Source organism: Dendropsophus ebraccatus, chromosome 13 (assembly GCF_027789765.1).
Source record: "Dendropsophus ebraccatus isolate aDenEbr1 chromosome 13, aDenEbr1.pat, whole genome shotgun sequence".
NCBI classification, from domain to species: Eukaryota; Metazoa; Chordata; class Amphibia; order Anura; family Hylidae; genus Dendropsophus; species Dendropsophus ebraccatus.
Window position 1 is genome coordinate 68574020 of NC_091466.1, and position 20311 is coordinate 68594330.

General features: G+C 47.1%; 1 protein-coding gene across 2 annotated transcripts in view; it reads left to right on the plus strand.

Moving 5' to 3' along the window:
• Nucleotides 1–20311, plus strand: part of TXNDC16 (thioredoxin domain containing 16) — a 33656-nt gene that overhangs the window by 1702 nt on the left and 11643 nt on the right. For both annotated transcript variants that reach the window (XM_069951194.1, XM_069951196.1), the window contains exons 3-17: nucleotides 2172–2368; nucleotides 2904–2986; nucleotides 3144–3205; nucleotides 4619–4693; nucleotides 5029–5150; nucleotides 5979–6069; nucleotides 6503–6659; nucleotides 7541–7707; nucleotides 7958–8015; nucleotides 8098–8209; nucleotides 9664–9810; nucleotides 10908–10967; nucleotides 16075–16243; nucleotides 17798–17934; nucleotides 19239–19320. In XM_069951194.1, coding sequence (XP_069807295.1) covers nucleotides 2215–2368; nucleotides 2904–2986; nucleotides 3144–3205; nucleotides 4619–4693; nucleotides 5029–5150; nucleotides 5979–6069; nucleotides 6503–6659; nucleotides 7541–7707; nucleotides 7958–8015; nucleotides 8098–8209; nucleotides 9664–9810; nucleotides 10908–10967; nucleotides 16075–16243; nucleotides 17798–17934; nucleotides 19239–19320 — 1676 coding nt within the window. In that variant the 5' untranslated portion in view covers nucleotides 2172–2214. The remainder of the gene's footprint in view (nucleotides 1–2171; nucleotides 2369–2903; nucleotides 2987–3143; nucleotides 3206–4618; nucleotides 4694–5028; nucleotides 5151–5978; nucleotides 6070–6502; nucleotides 6660–7540; nucleotides 7708–7957; nucleotides 8016–8097; nucleotides 8210–9663; nucleotides 9811–10907; nucleotides 10968–16074; nucleotides 16244–17797; nucleotides 17935–19238; nucleotides 19321–20311) is intronic.

A 20311-nucleotide genomic window follows, 5' to 3' on the forward strand; every position in this document is an offset into this window, starting at 1 on the left:
GCATGCCCACAGGTATAGGAATGTCCATGCCCAAAGATACACAGATGTCCATGCCCACAGGTACAAGGATGAACATGCCCACAGGTATAGTGATGAGCATGCCCACAGATATAGGAATTGTCCATGCCCAAAGATACACAGATGTCCATGCCCACAGGTATAGGAATGAGTATGCCCCCAGGTACAAGGATGAACTTGCCCACAGTTATAGGGATGAGAATGCCAACAGGGACAGGGAAGAGCATGCCCATAAGTACAGGGAAGAGTATGCCCATAAGTACAGGGATGAGAATGCTCACAGGTACAAAGATGAGCACGCTTACCGGTACAGGGATAAGCATGATAACAGGTACATAAATGGGGATTCCCACAGATACAGGAATGAGCATGATCACAGGTACAGGGATGAGCATGCGCAAAGGTACAGAGATGTCCATGCCCATAGGTACAGGGATGGGCATCCTAAAAGATATAGGAATGAGCATGCCCACGGGTGCAAGAATGAGCATGCCCACAGGTACAGGAATGTCCATGCCCAGAGATACACAGATGTCCATGCCCACAGGTATAGGAATGAGCATGCCCACAGGTACAGGGATGAACATGCCCACAGGTACAGGGATGAACATGCCCACAGGTACAGGGATGAACATGCCCACAGGTATAGGGATAAGAATGCCCACAGGTATAGGGATGAGCATGCCCATAGGTACAGGGATGAGCATGCCCATAAGTACAGGGATGAACATGCCCATAAGGACAGGGATAAGCATGCCCATAAGTACAGGGATGAGCATTCCCATAAGTACAGGAATGAGAATGCCCACAGGTACAGGAATGAGCATGCCCACAGGTACAGGGATGAACATGCCCACAGGTATAGGCATGAGAATGCCCACAGGTATAGGGATGAGCATGCCCATAGGTACAGGGATGAGCATGCCCATAAGTACAGGGATGAACATGCCCATAAGGACAGGGATAAGCATGCCCATAAGTACAGGGATGAGCATTCCCATAAGTACAGGGATGAGAATGCCAACAGGTACAGGGATAAGCACGCTCACAGGTACAGGGATGAGCACGCTCACAGGTACAAGGATGAGAATGCCCACAGGTACAGGGATGAGAATGCCCACAGGTATAGGGATGAGCATGCCCACAGGTATAGGGATGAGCATGCCCACAGGTACAGGGATGAGCATGCCCACAGGTACAGGGATGAGCATGCCCACAGGTACAGGGATGAGCATGCCCACAGGTACAGGGATGAGCATGCCCACAGGTACAGGGATGAGCATGCCCACAGGTACAGGGATGAGCATGCCCACAGGTACAGGGATGAGCATGCCCACAGGTACAGGGATGAGCATGCCCACAGGTACAGGGATGAGCATGCCCACAGGTACAGGGATGAGCATGCTCACAGGTACAGGGATGAGCATGCCCATATATACTTGCTGGGCATAGTAGTTTTATCACAACTGTGGACCCACAAAGCGTCAGGCATAGATTAAACATGGAAATCCTTATGAAGATTTCCTAATTGCACTGAGCATTACATACACGAGACCCCGACACAGAACTCGCATCACGTCTACAACAGGCGAATCTCTGCACCATGTCATCATTTACAATGAAGCCATTTACAGAATGGATGGGTCAGTTTTATTCTATGCAGTCCTATGTCAGGCATGTCATGCTTGTGGTTAGTATGGTGGATTATGTAAGAAGAGGTGACCGGATTCTTAAAGACACAGTAACTCCTCCAGCAGAATAGTGAGTGCAGCTCTGAAGTAAAATGAAGGATCTAACTCAGGATCAGTACAGTATAAGTAATGTAATGTATGTACACAGTGACCCCACCAGCAGAATAGTGAGTGCAGCTCTGGAGTATAATGCAGGATGTAACTCAGGATCAGTACAGGATAAGTAATATAATGTATGTACACAGTGACCCCACCAGCAGAATAGTGAGTGCAGCTCTGGAGTATAATGCAGGATGTAACTCAGGATCAGTAATGTAATGTATGTACACAGTGACCCCACCAGCAGAATAGTGAGTGCAGCTCTGGAGTATAATGCAGGATGTAACTCAGGATCAGTAATGTAATGCCAGCTGCACTATTGTAACAGTATCTTGACATTTCATCCCTCTATCTCTGTTTCAGCTCTCTTCTATGTATCTGCTGCCGTCTCCCTAAATATGAGAAGATGATGGGGTCGCCCGTATTTTTTATGCTGCTTTTCTACGTATATAGATTTTTGATCATCAATGCTGAACACGTCCTCCCTGAGCTGACCACCGATAACTACTCAGACAGTCTGGTGCCTGGGAAGACATCACTCTTGTATTTTAGCAGCTCAGGTAAGTGAATGGTCAGCATTAATCTTCAGATCACTGTCCTGTGCTGATAGTTTGCTTCAGTTTATCTGTGCAGGGAAGTTTTACATTGTTATAGACTCCAGTAATATGACAGATATGAATAGTATACCTGGCAGACCCCATTAAAGTCGACTGTGCTGCCGCTGCCCCTGCCCCTGCTCTGTGTCCGTGACCTAGATGGCCCTATAGACTTGCATTGGAAATCCATCTAGGACATATGACACAGAGCCAGGAGGTTACAAAAAACACGTCCCAGCTTTCCCAGACTTCTGAATGGTAAATGTGCCCAGTTATGCGGCAATACAGCGTGCATGACAGTATTACCCTATCAGGACTATAGGAAAGCTGAGAACAATCCAGAACAGTATTGGCAGCTTTATTGGTTGTCCTCCATCATTTCTAGAAGCACATATAACCTCTATAGAGAGGATGACCCTGGGGCTGTATCTCTAGGGTGTAGATGGTGCAGGGTATAGGATACACCGTATCAGTATTTATGTAATAACTCTCATTACAGATCATTCCAGTAACGTCATATTCCTGGAAGAGCTACAGAAGTCCTCCAGTATTCTACACGACTATGGGATTTCTGTGGCCAAGGTAAATATGTTCACACCAGGTAATGCAGTGAGTATAGGAATCCTCAGAGCTTACAGAACTACAACCCCTAGCATGCCCTGCAGAGATAGTGTCCCTTCAGGCAGCAGGTTTAATACACAGCGACTCTACATTCACATGTTCTCTTCTTACTTCTCAGGTCAGCTGTGTCCAGGATGTGACGCTACGGTTCTGTGCAGAGGAAAATGCCTATTTATTCCGGTATGATAAGCATGGGGGGGGGGCGAGTATAGGCATTATATATAATGATCTATGTGAAAAATGTTTAACCAGACAACCCCTGTCTTCCTCCCCTCCTCTGTGTCTGCGACCTAGATGGCCCCATAGACTTGCAATTGGACATCCATCTAGAGCACAGCCACACGTGACACGGAGCCAGGAGTGTCCCTCCTCCCTCCCTCCCTCCCTCCATTCCTTCCATCCTTCTTTTTTTCCTGCCCTCCTCTACCACTTCCTTCTTCCTTTCCCTCCTGTTCCTTCTTCTATCTATCCTCCCTTCCTTCCTTCTCCTTTTCCTTCCTTTCTTTCTTCCTTCTGTCCTTTCCTCCTTCCATCCTTGTTTCCCTTTTCCTTCCATCCTTTGTCCCTTTCTTCCTCCCTTCTCTATACCTACCTTCCTTCCTTCCTTCCTTCCTTCCCTCTTTCCTTCCTTCCTACCTTCTTTCCTTCCTCCCTCCCTCCCTCCCTCCCTCCCTTCCTTCCGTCCTTCCCTTACTTCCGTCCTTCCCTTCCTTCCCCCCTCCCTTCCTTCCCCCCTCCCTTCCTTCCTTCCTTCCTTCCTTCCTTCCCTCTTTCCTTCCCTCCTCTCTCCCTCTGTCCTTCCTTCCTTCCTCTTTTACTTCTTCACTTTCTTTCTCTCTTCTTTTTATTCATCCTTTATCCCTTTCCTCCTTCCCTCTTTCCTGCCTACCTTCCTTCCCTTCCTTTCCTTCCTTCCTTCCTCCCTCCCTCCCTCCCTCCCTCCCTCCCTCCCTCCCTTCCTTCCGTCCTTCCCTTCCGTCCTTCCCCCCTCCCTTCCTTCCCCCCTCCCTTCCCTTCCTTCCTTCCCCCCTCCCTTCCCTTCCTTCCTCCCTACCTCCCTTCCTTCCTTCCTTCCTTCCTTCCTTCCTACCTTCCCTTCCTTCCTTCCTTCCTTCCTTCCTTCCTTCCTTCCTTCCTTCCTTCCTTCCCTCCCTCCCTCCCTCCCTCCCTCCCCTCCCTCCCTCCCTCCCTCCCTCCCTCCCTCCCTCCCTTCCTTCCTACCTTCCCTCCCTTCCTTCCTTCCTTCCTTCCTTCCTTCCTTCCTTCCTTCCTACCTTCCCTTCCTTCCTTCCTTCCTTCCTTCCTTCCTTCCTCCCTTCCTTCCTTCCTTCCTTCCTTCCTTCCTTCCCTCCCTCCCTCCCTTCCTTCCTTCCTTCCTTCCTACCTTCCCTTCCTTCCTTCCTTCCTTCCTTCCTACCTTTCCTTCCTTCCTTCCTTCCTTCCTTCCTTCCTTCCTTCCTTCTTTCCTTCCTTCCTCCCTCCCTTCCTTCCTTCCTTCCTTCCTTCCCTTCTCTCCCTCCCTCCCTTCCTTCCTTCCTTCCATCCCCAGGTGCAGAGTATGCTGAATAATCCTCATCATTTCTCCTTCTTCAGGGGAACTAAGTTACTGAGAGAATTCCTGACAGACACGCTGTTTGATGTCAACGCCATTGTCGCCAACGTGTTATTGTGAGTAGCACCGGGTCACATAGATGTAACAAGCAGCCGCTCTTCTGTCTGTTTGCTCTGTCGTCTCTTTTCAATCATTTTGTGATAAAACCAGAATTCTGGAAAAACGTCATGACAACTGATAGGTGATAGGGCAGCACTGACAGCTGATACATGGGCTGTGACCGCCATCTGCTCGACAAGGACCCCAGACTTTGGATGCCTACTGATCATAAAGTGATAGCATATCCTAGTGATAGACCAGCCCTTCGTTAGTTAGAATATCCCTTTAAAACATTATCTTTCTTTATGGAGAGGACAATAATCACCAACCCTCTTGTATCTGTATATTACAGCGTTCTACTATATAATGAGGTCAGATACATCACCTCTGTACCGGAGCTCCAGAAAATAGAAGACGCTGCAAAAGGAAAGAAGAACATTGTTTTTGCTTACGTCCGTGCTATCGGAACGCCAGGTATAAATATTATTCGTTTTCTATATTAAGGAGTAACATTAAAGGGCCACTACACCTCTTGTCTGTCTGGTATAGTTCTGCCTTGCAGTTCAGTAATAGCTGTTGTTCCCTGTTATCAGCCATTTCTTGCTGACTTTACACATGCATGATAAAGTAAATCCCCTTGTAATTTGTTTGTTATATACCAAGATACTGTATATAATATTAGTCTCACTGACAAAAAAATATATAGAAATGTTGGATTGCTGCAAAACGTGTCCTGCAGTTCTGGCATATATATAATAATTGCAGATGTGCTCAGATCAGACACTGGGTCTGGCCACAAGATGGCGTAACTCTGCCTCCTGTTGGTGTGATGATGTGGGGAAGACACTGGCCCTGCTGGTGTGATGATGTGAGGAGGACACACTGCCTTCTGCTGGTGTGATGATGTGGGGAGGACACACTGCCTTCTGCTGGTGTGATGATGTGGGGAGGACACACTGCCTTCTGCTGGTGTGATGATGTGGGGAGGACACACTGCCTCCTGCTGGTGTGATGATGTGGGGAGGACACACTGCCTCCTGCTGGTGTGATGATGTGGGGAGGACACACTGCCTCCTGCTGGTGTGATGATGTGGGGAGGACACACTGCCTCCTGCTGGTGTGATGATGTGGGGAGGACACACTGCCTCCTGCTGGTGTGATGATGTGGGGAGGACACTAACAGCTCAGTAATATGTACAGGACGTCACTAGATTTCCAGCATCTCCTTCTCGGTGCGGTATTGTGTTTTGTCAATGACTGTACATTACATCAATTCAACCTTTTCCTTCCTGTTATCTTTAGAGCACCGATATGTCATGGAAGCTGCTTTTGCGCACGGATCGACGCATCAGTTTGTGGTAACCACAGAGAGTAATGTGCTGAAGAATATGAGGTAAGAATTTAGCCTTTTAAATTTAAGATATATATATATATATATAATGCCAAAAAATATATTACATCTCCTCATACAGATGAGTTTGTTTTGTTCTTGTTGCACTTCCCCCTATCTGCCAGCAGATGGAGCCGTTGAATTATTTACTCATCATATCTGCTCAATGAGCTAAATATCTCCCCATAGTTTGCAACTTCCAGCTGTGGAAAAGCAAGTGCTGGTGTGGAGGGATGGGGAGCTCAGGACCCCCATCCTGGGTTTTCCTGAGGGGGGGGAAGCAATCGGACACATGTATAATTTTTGTGCCTTTAACTGCAGCTAAGTCTGATATAGAAGGAAAACACTAACATATTACCAGGGCAGCTACAGGTTTCTATTGTGTCTGCTTGTACTTGTTCTATAAAAATTTCCACTTATTGGTTATTTATTATAGCACTGAAGACACCAGCCTGATACCCGCCCGCCTTGCCTTCCTCCATTGTAAATCCGTGACAGACGCCAGTCAGAAATGTCGGAGAACGTTGTCAGATGAGCCCCTGACCACAATCCACATCCGTCACTTCCTGAAGCTCATGGCGCTCCCCGTAGTGGTATGTGTGAGGCCTGTAAAGGAGGAAAAACCTATTTCCTATCTACAGTTATGGAGAACTGTGTCCCTCTTCTGGAGATCGAGGGCAGACCCTGGAATCCTGTGGATGGGGGATAAGTTACTATTGCTGGAAGACCCCTTTAAAGGGGTAGTCCACCCAAAATTTTTTTCTTTCAAATCAACTGCTGCCATGAAGTGACAGAGATTTGTAATTTACTTCTATTAAAAAATCTCAAGCCTTCCAGTACTTATCAGCTGCTGTATGCCCAACAGGAAGTTGTATTATTTCCAGTCTGGAGAGCAGGAGGGGTTTTCTATGGGGATTTGCTCCTGCTTTGGACAGTTCCTGACATGGACAGAGGAGGCAACAGAGAGCACTGGGTCAGACAGGAAAGAAAACACCACTTCCTGCTGGACATACAGCAGCTAATAAGTACTGGAAGACTTAAGATTTTTTAATAGAAGTGAATTACAAATCTCTGGCACTTTATGGCACCAGTTGATTTGAAAGAAAAATTTTTTGGGTGGACTACCCCTTTAAGAGTTTCTTATCCATCACAAAACTTTTAGGGGGAGATTTATCAAACATGGTGTAAAGTGAAACTGGCTCAGGCAACCAATCAGATTCCACCTTTCATTCCTCACAGACTCTTTGGAAAATGAAAGGTGGAATCTGATTGGTTGCTAGGGGCAACTGAGCCGGTTTCACTTTACACCATGTTTTATTAATCTCTTAGTGTTCAACTTTATTTCCTATAAAATAAAATGTCTCTGTCTCTCTTCCTGTCAGTGTAATCTAAGTTATTGCCCCCCTGCTACATGACGTAGGTGGGACACCTTTGGTAGAACGCGGTTTGACGTCACTGACATCCCTCTCTCTAGGTCGAGGCTTCGGGGAATCCCGATACATTTAGCAGCGTTCACCTCCAGCTCGGTTTACCCGTAGTTTTCATTCTGAGTCAGCAGGAGACCTATGAGGTGGATATGGAGACGGCGGAGGATGTGGCCTGGCAGCTCCTGGGGAAGGCCGGCATGGCGGTATTATTAAGGTAACGGCCGTTGGCGTCTGTACATCCAGCTCCAGGCCAGGTTATAGAATTAGTAGGACAAACAAGGATTAGACGGTTTGATTCTCTATTTCCATATGGATATGTGGGATGGTCCTGTTTTCTCATGCACACTCGGCCAGTCGGAGCATGCATACTCATGGATGGGGAGGGATCATGTGTACGGACAGCTTTACCTGTTGGTATGATAAGTGTTCTGTATTTCTCAGCTCCAGTCTCTGTTATTGTCCAGGGAGAAGTCCTCGGTGAACATTCCTGTCACTTACAATGTGGCCGTGAAGAGACCAGACGTAAGTACCCGCTGGGTGTACGACCCTTCAGTCCTCCATTATTTTCCGCTTTATTTGGGTCCCTATATCTTCCTGCTTCCAGAACTCACCAGTAAAGTACCTGACCCTGGAAGAGACTCGGCAAATCCTGAACCTCATACATATGAGCAAAGAGGAGCAGCCTGAGGAGCCTGATGAGACTCCGGGGGACCCAGGTAATCCTCTGATGCCTTCCTGTATTTATTGTAGCACTGATGCATCCTGGGCAGCTGGCGGGCATGAAGCTTTTAACCATGTGCCACTTCTGTCCCTGCTGATTGGTTACCCCTTTGTCCTCATTCTGTGCTTGGCGCATACACAGAGGATACAGTGAACACGTTTGCTCTTACTATGGTGGATCCTGCCCTCCTTTTGTGCAGGGACTGGTACGCCACATTTATTTATTTATATACTGGTACCTTGGATTACGGCCATAATTTGTTCCGGGACCGCGCCTGTAATCCAAATCCACTCTTAAACCAAAGCAAATTTTTCCATACAAAATCACTGATATGCAGACAATTGGTTCCACACTCCCAAAATAATGAGTTTTTATTCTTAATAACATGTAAAACAGATGAAATAAACATTGAGAAACAGCAGAATATGTCATATTATAAGTTACTATACAGTATAGCAAACAGCATGTGATATATAATGTATAGTAACTGCACAAACCTAAAAAACAGCAGCAGTTTGTAGATACAGGATGGAGATGCAGATGCCCATGATGCAGTAGCGTAGTACAACAGGCTAGAATAGAGAAGCAGGGCTGCTGTCAGAGGTCTCATGAGAGCAATGGGGAAGGTGTGTGTTCAGCATGGACCAATCAGGAAGTGAGAATCAGTGTGTGTAGCTGAGTGTGAGTGCAGACACATTATAGCAGTAGTATGTATTGCTGAGTGTGAGTGCAGGCAGATTCTAGCAGCAGTGTGTATAGCTGAGTGTGAGTGCAGGCACATTAGAGAGAAATGGAGAGGATGGGAAACACAAGGGCGGACAGAGACTGTAGGGAGTATGAAGGAATGAGCAGGGCAGATGTGGGCACATACATGCAGCGCTCTCTGTCCGGGGAAAGAGGGGTTACAGCTACGGAGAGATTACCTCCACAGTCCTGTCCCCTGATGTAAGCCCCAGCCTGAATTGGATCTGCTATGATTTGAAAGGTGAGGGGGACTTACTGTGTCAGAGTACAGGGCTGTAGACCCCGCTATGCAGACCATGCCACTCCCCGACTTTCCCTCCCACCCAGTACAATGAGATCTTAAACCAAAGCAATGCTCTTAAACTAAGTTACAATTTTGAAAAACTGTGAGCTCTTAAACCAAAATGCTCTTAATCCAAGTTACTCTTAAACCAAGGTACCACTGTGTATATATTTATTTATTCTTCAATATTTTTGTGAACATTTTCCTGCCTGAATTTGTATCTTTGCATCAAAACTCCTGAGCATTTTCCAGTTGTCCCTGTCCCCCTCCCCTATATAACAGTTGCCGTGCCCCACAGCCTGGCCGTCCCGTCACGCCCTTCTGATTGAACAATCACCATTTCATCTTTCTCCTGGGGATGGGTATAAACACGTGTCAGCCCCATGTAAATATTTGGGCTGTGCATACTTTCTATATCATAGACATCCAGGATGATGAGGTAGCTGAGAAAGTATACAGGAGCAGAAGGCCCAGGCTTCCCCTGCAGCTGGTAGCGTCACTGACAGATGACACGTTCAGGATGGTCTCCTCCGATGCTCGTCCTACGGCCGTTCTCTTCTACATGATCTGTGAGTTTCCAGGGGTGGACGTGATGTTATAATGTATATCTATGTCACAGTGTTTAGATATCCTCTAATCCCGGTTTGGCGGAACAAATAAGTCATGTCAGCGAGGGCTTCTTAATGGGGGAAACATATGTGAACCATTTGCCTTGGAGAAATTTGAGATGCTCTCGGGTGCTCTAAGGCCCTGTGCACCCTCATGCAGCTTTACTGCATATGCCTCTCATTTTATGGAGAACCTGTGGCAATCTTACCCTTGCATCGATATATCCTATCATGTGATTAACTCGCGCTGACATGGCTGCAGATATGGTTGTGCTATAATGGCAGGATAAGTGACAAGTGTCTGATGGGTGGTGGTCCCAGCAGTCAGATCTCGAGGTTAGGGGGGGGGGGCTATAAGGTTGTTAGTGTTTACTTAAAGGGGTTGTCTAGCAAAAATCTTTTTCTTTCAAATCAGCTGGTGTCAGAAAGTTATATAGATTTGTAATTTACTTCTATTAAAAAATCTCAAGTCTTCCCATACTTATTAGCTGCTGTATGTCCTAAAGGAAATGTTTTATTTTCAGTCTGACACAGAGCTCTCTGCTGACATCTCTGGCCGAGACAGGAACTGTCCAGAGCAGGAGAGGTTTTCTATGGGGATTCAGAGAAAACCGAGACAGAGTTCCTGTCTCGGCCAGAGATGTCAGCAGAGAGCACTGTGTCTAACTAGAAATAAAGCAACATTTCCTGCATGACATACAACAGCTGATAAGTATGGGAAGACTTGAGATTTATTAATAGAAGTAAATTACAAATCTATATAACTTTCTAATATCAGTTGATTTGAAAGAAAAAGATTTTCGCTGGACAACCCCTTTAAGCTCCATTCAGACTCTGTGTAAGTACCAAAGTCCTCGCTATCAGTTGCTGTCCCATAGAATTTCTGTGGACCACCTCTCCTTTAAATCAGGGGTACTCAGGATGCCTGTTCTTTTGATCGGTGGGGTTCCCTGCAGTCAGACACTTATCACCTATCTACATGTTGTCTTTGTGATGACCCCTATAAAGATGGCTGAGGGAATATTATAGTATTGATCTATTACATTTATCTTCTACAGGGGAACATGTGTCTTTAACATTTCTTCAGTCCTTTTTGGAGGTTGCTGAGAAATATAAAGGTAGGCAGCTTCACTCCTGTTACAAACCAGCAATGATTGTATCTCCATATACGTTGGCTGAGATCTTAAAGGGATTCTCTGGAGCTTTACATTTAGAGGCAATGATAGGCCATCAATATGTGGTCGGCAGCACTCACTGGAGCCCTCCCCTATAGAACATTGTACCACTGACAGTGAATGGAGTAGTGATTACATAAGTACAATACAGTGCTATTCAGAAGGGGCACTCATGCCGCGTTTACACGGAGCGATAATTCGCCCGATCGTACGATTAACAATTTCGAAAGAACGATGTGTTTTTTAGAGCGATCGTTTAGACGGAACGATATACCGTATATAAACATTGCATTGCGATCGTTTTTAAGCTTATCTCACACATAGGGTGAATTGGTGAAAGACTGTTTACACGGAACGATCTGCACATTTTTTGCAAACGACGAACGACCATTTAAGAACATGTTGTAAGATCAAAATGAACGATTTTTCGCGCGTCGCTTGATCGTTCGCCGTTATCGCTCAAATGCGGTCGTTATCATGCAAATTCACACGATAATCGTTCTGTGTAAACGCAGCATTAGACACCACCATTTTGAGACTGTGGGTGATTCTGGTGGTCAGACACCAAGTGATCACATGGTTGTCACATGTCACATGATTGCTGTTAGTGGTACAGCCCCTTTAATAGTTTCATCATGGAAAAGATTGGATTCATGGCCCTCAATGTGAGAAAAGAGATGTATGTCCTTCTCAGACAGGTCCTATGTAAAAGCGCAGAGTGCACACATCATTGGATATTCCATTTGACAAGCTCGGCTCTGCTACATCTGTACATTATTGCCGTTTCGAAGTCATAAAAATATTTTCTTCCTGGAAATTGCTTTAAAGTGGATTTTCTTTTCCATTTGAAACAACAAAGGGCTGAAGAGCAGGAATTAAATCTTCACAGACGTCGCTCGGCCTCTCCCGAGTCTCCATCCTCTCACCTTACAAGGGGCTTTTTTCTGAGAAGTAAATATTTAGCTCCTATAAAGACATGAGGGAAATCCGAGCTCTATAGGATTTTGCCATAGATTCGTCACAGCTGAAATAATATATGCCATTGCTGCGTGCACTGATATGTAGGTCATTGACTGGCAGGATCTAGTCACTTAGAAGGTCACATGCTTTGGTCTGAGGCCAAGTACTCTATACACATGGCAGAAGCCATGTGCGCTGTATACATTTCCATAGTGCACTTAAAGTTTTCACCAAGTCCCGGATACTTACAAAGCCCCGGTCACAAGTGCTGACAGTATTTAAAGGGGAACTCTGCTGCCCAAAGTTACATATCCCTCAATGCCTCATGCCAAACCAGCACTGAGCATAGAGGGGTTGTAGGCGTAACTCCAGGCGTTCCCGAAGAACCAAATATCTAGGTGTAAATCATAGTAAATCAGGCACAGGAGGAAGCCACGTCTCCTTGCCACCCCTCCCCCTTCCCAGCCTCCCATCAGGTGAGCAGGGCTTATGGCTGGCGTGCGCTACGGAACAGGTAAGAATCTGCGCCTTTTCTGTGTCGTACACCAGGGACACAGGTTTCATAAATGTCCCCCCAGATGTTTCTTTGGAAATAAAGGCCCAATAAATAAAAGTTTGTTGCTTTGGTCTGTTAGAGCTGTAAGCTAGCTGTTTTGGGGCCTCTCCACGCTCTGTGTCTGAAATCTAGATGGTCCCATAGGCTTTAATTGGAAGTCTGTCTAGGTCATGTGACACAGAGGCAAGACCTTCTCTCGGCCGTTCTCTTGATGGGTTGAGTCTGAACCTGACCTGACCAAGACCGACGTACTCATACTTGATAAATGTCACCCTTTTGCTGTGGCCAAAAAAAGGATCTGAAAATATAGACAGTATATAAAAACAACCGAAGAGGCCAAAAAAAAACTTCTCAAGGGTGAAAAATGTTAACTGTCCAAGCATGATGGGGATTGTAGTGTTGCAACAACCTGCCACATGATATCACAGGTAAGGCGGTGTGGGGCGCGACACAAGCTGGAGAGAGGGGAGCGGAGGCTAGATGTTGGGTGAGCAGGCTGCAGAGGTGCGGTGCCAGCGGCCTCCAGCTGCTTAACAGCGCCGCCGCTGACCTGCCCCCGCTCCTTCCGCTGAGGGTCCTGCTCGCCTCCGGGCCAGACATGGAGCTCCCCCGTCTCTGGAGAAGGTGATCACGTCGCTGCGGGTCATGGAGCTGTACAGCGGAATCGGGGGGGTTAGTGCAGACCCTCGATCCCGCTGTACAGCTCCAGGACCCTCAGTGACGTGATCACCTTCTCCTATAGTCCCTGCGGCTGCCTCCAGAGCCCGGGCACTGCATGCCTGGCCGGGAGGAGAACGTGTGTGCGGAGGTGAGAGGAGAAGGTGTATGTGCCCTCCTGCTCCAATCACCCCCAGCGGCCCCAGTCCCCCTCAGCGTCACCCCAGTCCCCATCAGTGTCCCCCCAGTCCCCCTCAGTGTCCCCTCAGTGTCCCCAGTCCCCCTCACCGTCACCCCAGTCCCCTTAGCCCCCCTCAGTGTCTCCCCAGTCCCCCTCTGCGTCCCCCCAGTCCCCCTCAGTGTCCCCCCAGTCTCCTCAGTGTCTCCCCAGTCCCCCTCAGCGTCACCCCAGTCCCCCTCAGTGTCCTCCCAGTCCCCCTCAGTCTCCCCAGTCCCCCTCAGTGTCTCCCCAGTCACCTTAGTGTCCCCCTAGTCCCCCTCAGCGCAATGTCCCCCTCAGTGTCCCCCCAGTCCCCTCAGTGTCTCCCCAGTCCCCCTCAGCGTCTCCCCAGTCCCCCTCGGTGCCACCCCAGTCACCTCAGTGTCCCCCCAGTCACCTCAGTGTCCCCTCAGTGCCACCCAGTCCCCTCAGTGTCTCCCCAGTCCCCCTTAGTGTCTCCCCAGTCCACCTCAGTGTCCTCCCAGTCACCTCAGTGTCCCCCCAGTCCCCCTTAGTGTCCCCCCAGTCCCCCTCAGTGTCCCCCAGTCCCCCTCAGTGTCTCCCCAGTCACCTTAGTGTCTCCCCAGTCACCTCAGTGTCCCCCCTGTCCCCTCAGTGTCTCCCCAGTCCCCCTCAGTGTCTCCCCAGTCCCCCTCAGTGCCACCCCAGTCCCCCTCAGTGTCCCCCCAGTCCCCTCAGTGTCTCCCCAGTCCCCTTGAGTGTCTCCCCAGTCCCCCTGAGTGTCTCCCCAGTCCCCCTCAGTGTCCCCTCAGTCCCCCTCAGTTCCCCCCAGTCCCTTCAGTGTCTCCCCAGTCCCTTCAGTGTCTCCCCAGTCCCCCTCAGTGACCCCCAGTCTCCTCAGTGCCACCCCAGTCCCCCTCAGTGTCTCCCCAGTCCCCCTCAGTGTCTCCCGAGTCCCCCTTAGTAACCCCTCTTCTATACCTGTACTACTACACCCCTTAGTCCCCCTCAGTGTCCCCCCAGTCTCCTCAGTGCCACCCCAGCCCCCCTCAGTGTCTCCTCAGTCCCCCTCAGTGTCTCCCCAGTCCCCCTCAGTGTCTCCCGAGTCCCCCTCAATAACCCCTCTTCTATACCTTTACTACTACACCCCTTATCCACTACACCTTTACTACTAAACCCCTCATATCTACCTGTACCACTACTAAACCCCTTATCCACTAGACCTCCACTACTACACCCCTTATCCACTATACCTCCACTACTACACCCCTTATCCACTATACCTCCACTACTACACCCCTTATCCACTATACCTCACTACTACACCCTTTATCCACTAGACCTCCACTACTACACCCCTTATCCACTGTACCTCCACTACTACACCCCTTATCCACTAGACCTCCACTACTACACCCCTTATCCACTGTACCTCCACTACAACACCCCTTATCCACTAGACCTCCACTACTACACCCTTTATCCACTAGATCGTATATGCACACAGAGTAATTCTGTCAGAAAATTATGTGTGGCATCTGCCACTCATCCCCGTGCACTCCTGCTTCACTCCCCACCGGCTCCATAGGCTCTATTATATGCTCCGGCAGATTCCGCTGTCCGCCCAAAGAATTGACATGTGTGGTATTACAATTTGGGCCGTTCACTTCAGTGGAAGTGAGTTGCAATACCACACACAAACTGAGGACAGGGGTGGTGCTGTTTCTGGAACAAAGCAACTATGGTTCTCTAATCTTGCATAACCCCTTTAAATTTTACATGGCCATATATGTGAAAAGTAGAAAGCCTTTTACACTGCTCTCAATTCCTATTCTCTATGAGTAATTTAGTCGAATATTCCCTTTATTATTTGGAAAGCAGTGTCGTCTGCTGAGGTTCCCTATGGGTAATTTAATCGGTTGGGGGCCCACTCAGACTTGCTCGCTCCCCTTAGACTGAACCCCTAGCTACGCCCCTGCAACCATGCTAGTGTTTCTCTATAATTTCAACAAGTCAGGTCGCAGCTTTCATATTCCAAAGGGGCTGTGATATCAGAGAGCTGGGATCTGACTGGTTGCTATAGGCGACTGCTTAGCACCAGTGAATCTCCATCATGGCTTCCTGTTATTATGTGTGCCCTTATGTTTATCCAGTCATTGTGAGGTAGAAGTCACTCCATGAAGATGACGTGTGACGATGGCGAGAAGTGATGGTTGTGTATGTGACGTGGCCGCAGAATTTCCATCCTTACTGTATACACCTCCGGCACGGTGTTTATGTGACTCACATAGCGGATTTCACTAGATACCCATCTGTATATATGAGCTGGCGCAGGGTGAGCGCTCAGTCACTCAGGTCACCTGCTACTGGTTTTATATATATATATATATATATATATATATATATATATATATATATATACAGACTATTCAGTTATTAAGACACATATATACGTCAATGGACGCCATTTTTATTCCACATGGTTGACTGTTCTCACTTTATGCAGTCACAAAATTCAGGGAAGCATTTGCACATAGGGTGATCAGTAGTTATTACAGCGCCCCCCATCATTAGCACTGATGCCTTGCAACCCCCAAAGATGAAGACCCACATGACCTGTTGAATATAAGGAAGCACCAGTTATAGTCAATGATGTGTAGTACTATGACTAATCTCTTCTTCATGTCCCCCTATAGAGATACTGGAGGTGTCTTTGGCCTCGGTGAACTGTGCGGACTGGACAGATGTTTGCACCAGGGAGAATATCACAAGTTTTCCCTCTGTGAAGATATACCAGTCAGGACAGCCACCATTCCTGTACAAGGGCATGATGGGCACTGATGAACTGGCAAGGTTTCTCATGTTGTAAGTATTTATTTTTACTATAGCGACCATAGGGGTCATCATCACCCAACTTTCCCAGTTACCCAGTAATCCTTCATATCTCAGATGGGGAATGTAATCTAACAGAATCCTATATATTTGTTTAGAGTGAGTTGAAATGCTCAAGAAGTGACTACAATAAGGATCACCATCCAGCTTTCCTAAACTCCTGAATGTCAGATCTGCCTATGTATCTAATACTGCATTCCAATTCCAATGCAGCAAATAAGACATTCAGATGCTTGGTAACAATCCGTGTGATAGCAGCCATCTTGGTTTCCATCCATCTTTTCCATGAAACAGCTGAAACACTCTTTGTTTATTTTTAAAGGGGACACGGTGCCATTTGTGAGAACGAGTCACGCAAGGGACACATTAGGATCCGATTCTCTGCTAATCCAATGATAGATAATTGTATGAGAGGATGCTGCTCCTCTCGGCTCCTCGCATCCTTATTTTATTATAGCGTGATTTAATGGCAGACTTCCCCCTAATTTGCCGGGAATTGAAGGGTATTGTCATTTACAGGCATTCAGAATTATGTGCAATTATACATGTGAGGACCAGGTCAGCACTGCCATGTTTCGTGTGTCTTATTGTGTCTGTTATACGAATAATACAATACAGTGAGGGAGAGGTATCACGGCGAGTGCAAAGGAGAAGAGAAGTTGCCCATATTAACCAATTAGGTTGCAGATCTGGAGTATAACAGTGACTCCACCAGCAGAATAGTGAGTGCAGCTCCGAAGTATAATACAGGATGTAACTGAGAATCAGTACAGGATCAGTAATGTAATGTATGTACACAGTGACCCCACCAGCAGAATAGTGAGTGCAGCTCTGGAGTATAATACGGGATGTAACTCAGGATCAGTAATGTAATGTATGTACACAGTGACCCCACCAGCAGAATAGTGAGTGCAGCTCTGGAGTATAATACAGGATGTAACTCAGGATCAGTACAGGATCAGAACCGTAATGTATGTACACAGAGACCCCACCAGCAGAATAGTGAGTGCAGCTCTGGAGTATAATTTAGGATGTAACTCAGGATCAGTACAGGATCAGAACCGTAATGTATGTACACAGAGACCCCACCAGCAGAATAGTGAGTGCAGCTCTGGGGTATAATACAGGATGTAACTCAGGATCAGTAATGTAATGTATGTACACAGTGACCCCATCAGCAGAATAGTGAGTGCAGCTCTGGAGTATAATACAGGATGTAACTCAGGATCAGTACAGGATCAGAACCGTAATGTATGTACACAGAGACCCCACCAGCAGAGTCAATAGAATCTCCCAGGTATCTGTGTGCATCAGTTAGTGTCCGTCGGTACTGTCTGGCTCAGCTCTGGCACAAGTGGGACTCTCCGACAAAGCCCTGGCAGAAGTGTGAGCCTGGCCGAATTTGGTTCTATGTGTAGACTGCAACCCAGTGTTCAGATATTGATGTGCACTTCATGTGATGTCTGCTCAGTGTCACTATCGTCTTGTTACATCTGCAGGGCCATCATGGTTTCTTATGTTTTCCAGGTTTAGCCTGGAATGTCCCCAGCAGTTACATACAGTGGAAGAAGCAGAAGAATATATACATGGGACAATGCAGAAGCCATTACTACCCTATGAGAACATTTCGGTATTAGGATTGTTTACCCCTGGGATGAATGAAGGTACTGGATCTGGACTGGACCAGCCAAACTAAGTCTTATGCTTATAAGTTATCAGGAGGTGTGCGCCAGGAAAGTGGGAGCAGGGCTTTATTTTCTATATTTGGCCATCCTGTGTGATTGAATGTGTGATACTAGCCTAACAGGGCACATGGTTGTCATTTACAGGGATTGTCTGGTTTTATGTGAATTGAAGCTCATTCACTGGACAATGAAGTTCTGACCTTGCTAATATACTTTGGATCAGATTTATCAATATGCGCCCTGGTGTATACCAGGGGAAAGGTGGTGGTTTGTGCAAAAATCGACATCTTTTTCCTAATATAAGCCCCACTCTCCTCATGGGTGCGGGGAGGAGACGTGGCCTCCCTCTGCACCTGTGAACGGGTCTAAATCATGGCAGAAATCTGCACCTGCTCTGGATTGCGCCACTTAGTAATTCTGGCGGGGAGAATGGGGGCAGGGCTTTATTTAACACAGATGTATAAGTATGCGGATCCTGTTTTAAGGGGAACTATCAGCAGGTTGGACAAACCTAATCTGCTGATAGCTCCCTAGTGAGCAGTGGAGGCTGGAGGTATATCTGTTACCTCCATCCTCTGAGCTGTTTCCATGTTGTTAGCTGTGAAATCCTCATAGCCGTTAAGAGCACTGGGGCAGGGCTACGGCCTAAACTGGCCCGCCAATTCTAATGATTATCAATGGAGGGGGTGGGCGGATCAGCGCTCAGGGGCTAACGGCTTACCAGGCAGAGGATTTCAGAATAAACAGCACAGGGATTGGGCCCAAGGTTGAAGGTAAGAGACATACATTCATACTTAGCTCCCAGTGCGCTATAGGGAGCTATCATCAAGTTAAATTCATCTAAACTGCTTATAGTTCCCCATTAATCTCCCCCTTTGTGTTTTGACTTTGCACCACTTTCAAGATTGCTGCTTGCTGTCAGAGAATAGGAATATTCTAATTTACAACCAAATACTGAAAACCTCATCCTGACCTAGCTCTGCTCTCACTTCTGAGGGTTTGCTACACTGGTATTCCCTTCAGAAAGTCCTCTGTGAGTTGAACAGCTTAATAGACCACAGGTTTTTCTAAATTGCGCTCACAGAGGATTGTCTAAACTGAAGCAAACCAGAACAGCAACGCTATTCACTGATAACGAGAAGATACAAGCAGGTATGTTAGAAAGGATCAGAAGCTTTTCCCTGTGCCTGATGATACAACCCTTACTGTAGATCAGGTTTTTGGTCCATACTGTTGCACCATCATCACTTTCTCTTTCCTTCTTTTATTTCTACCTGGAGCAGCTGAAGATTTTGTCAATGCCGCAGGAACTCTAAGAGGCTTTGCAGGAGTGGGAATTTACATCGGAGAAGGATCCTCTACCCTGTAAGACCTTGAGACACAATGATATTTTTGCATATACTTTATACATTGTGCAGCGCTTTCCACCAGTGCTGTACAATACACCAGGACTATTACTTGACATGTGACATCACTATAATAGTACACAGCACCATATGGCAAGATAGAGCTCATATAAATTGCTACAAGTAAAGTGTACTTGTTAGAGATGAGCGAATCGCTCATCTAAAAGAAGTGAAGCGCTTTGTTTGATCAGCGATCCGCTCATCAAGTCGTCTGCCAGTCAGCACTGCTCTGCTCCCTGCTGCTCCTCCCAGGATACCAGGAAAAGCTGGATCCAATCCCTGGAGCGGCAGGGAATGGAGCAGCGCTGACTGGCAGCTGAATTGATGGGCGGATCGCTGATCAAACAAAGCGCTTCACTTCGTTTAGATGAGTGATTCGCTTATCTCTAGTACCTGCCATTTCAACAAATTTCTGACAAATTATAGAAGTCTTTGTAGATAAGGGGTCTGGGTGCTGAGACCCCCGCCAAAGGGGCAGAACCACTTAGTAGAATGCCCTCTGCCCCGTCATCTCCTCTCTCACTACTGAAGTAGTAGGGGACTAAATTATAATGGAGCTTATTCAGCTTTCACGTCCACCGGCAGTTCCATAGGCTCCCATTATAATTCCGTCCACTGATCAGCAGGGGTCCCAGCACCCTGACCCCCACCCATTCAAACTTTTGATAAGTGGTTATAACATGTCAGTGGTACTGGAGATACATACATACTTTTTCTGAAGTGCAGTGCACACATTATACTGCTATATAGGGTCCACTTAATACATATACATACATACATACACATCCTGCATAATACTTTCATAAATTGCCCCAACAATGCTGCCATATAGTACCAGCACAGTATTGCCGTACGTAAACCACTGCTAATAAACAGCCTACTCGGTACTGTCACAGACAATACCAGCATAACTTGCATATGTACTTGTTACCCTGTATTCATTTACCCTG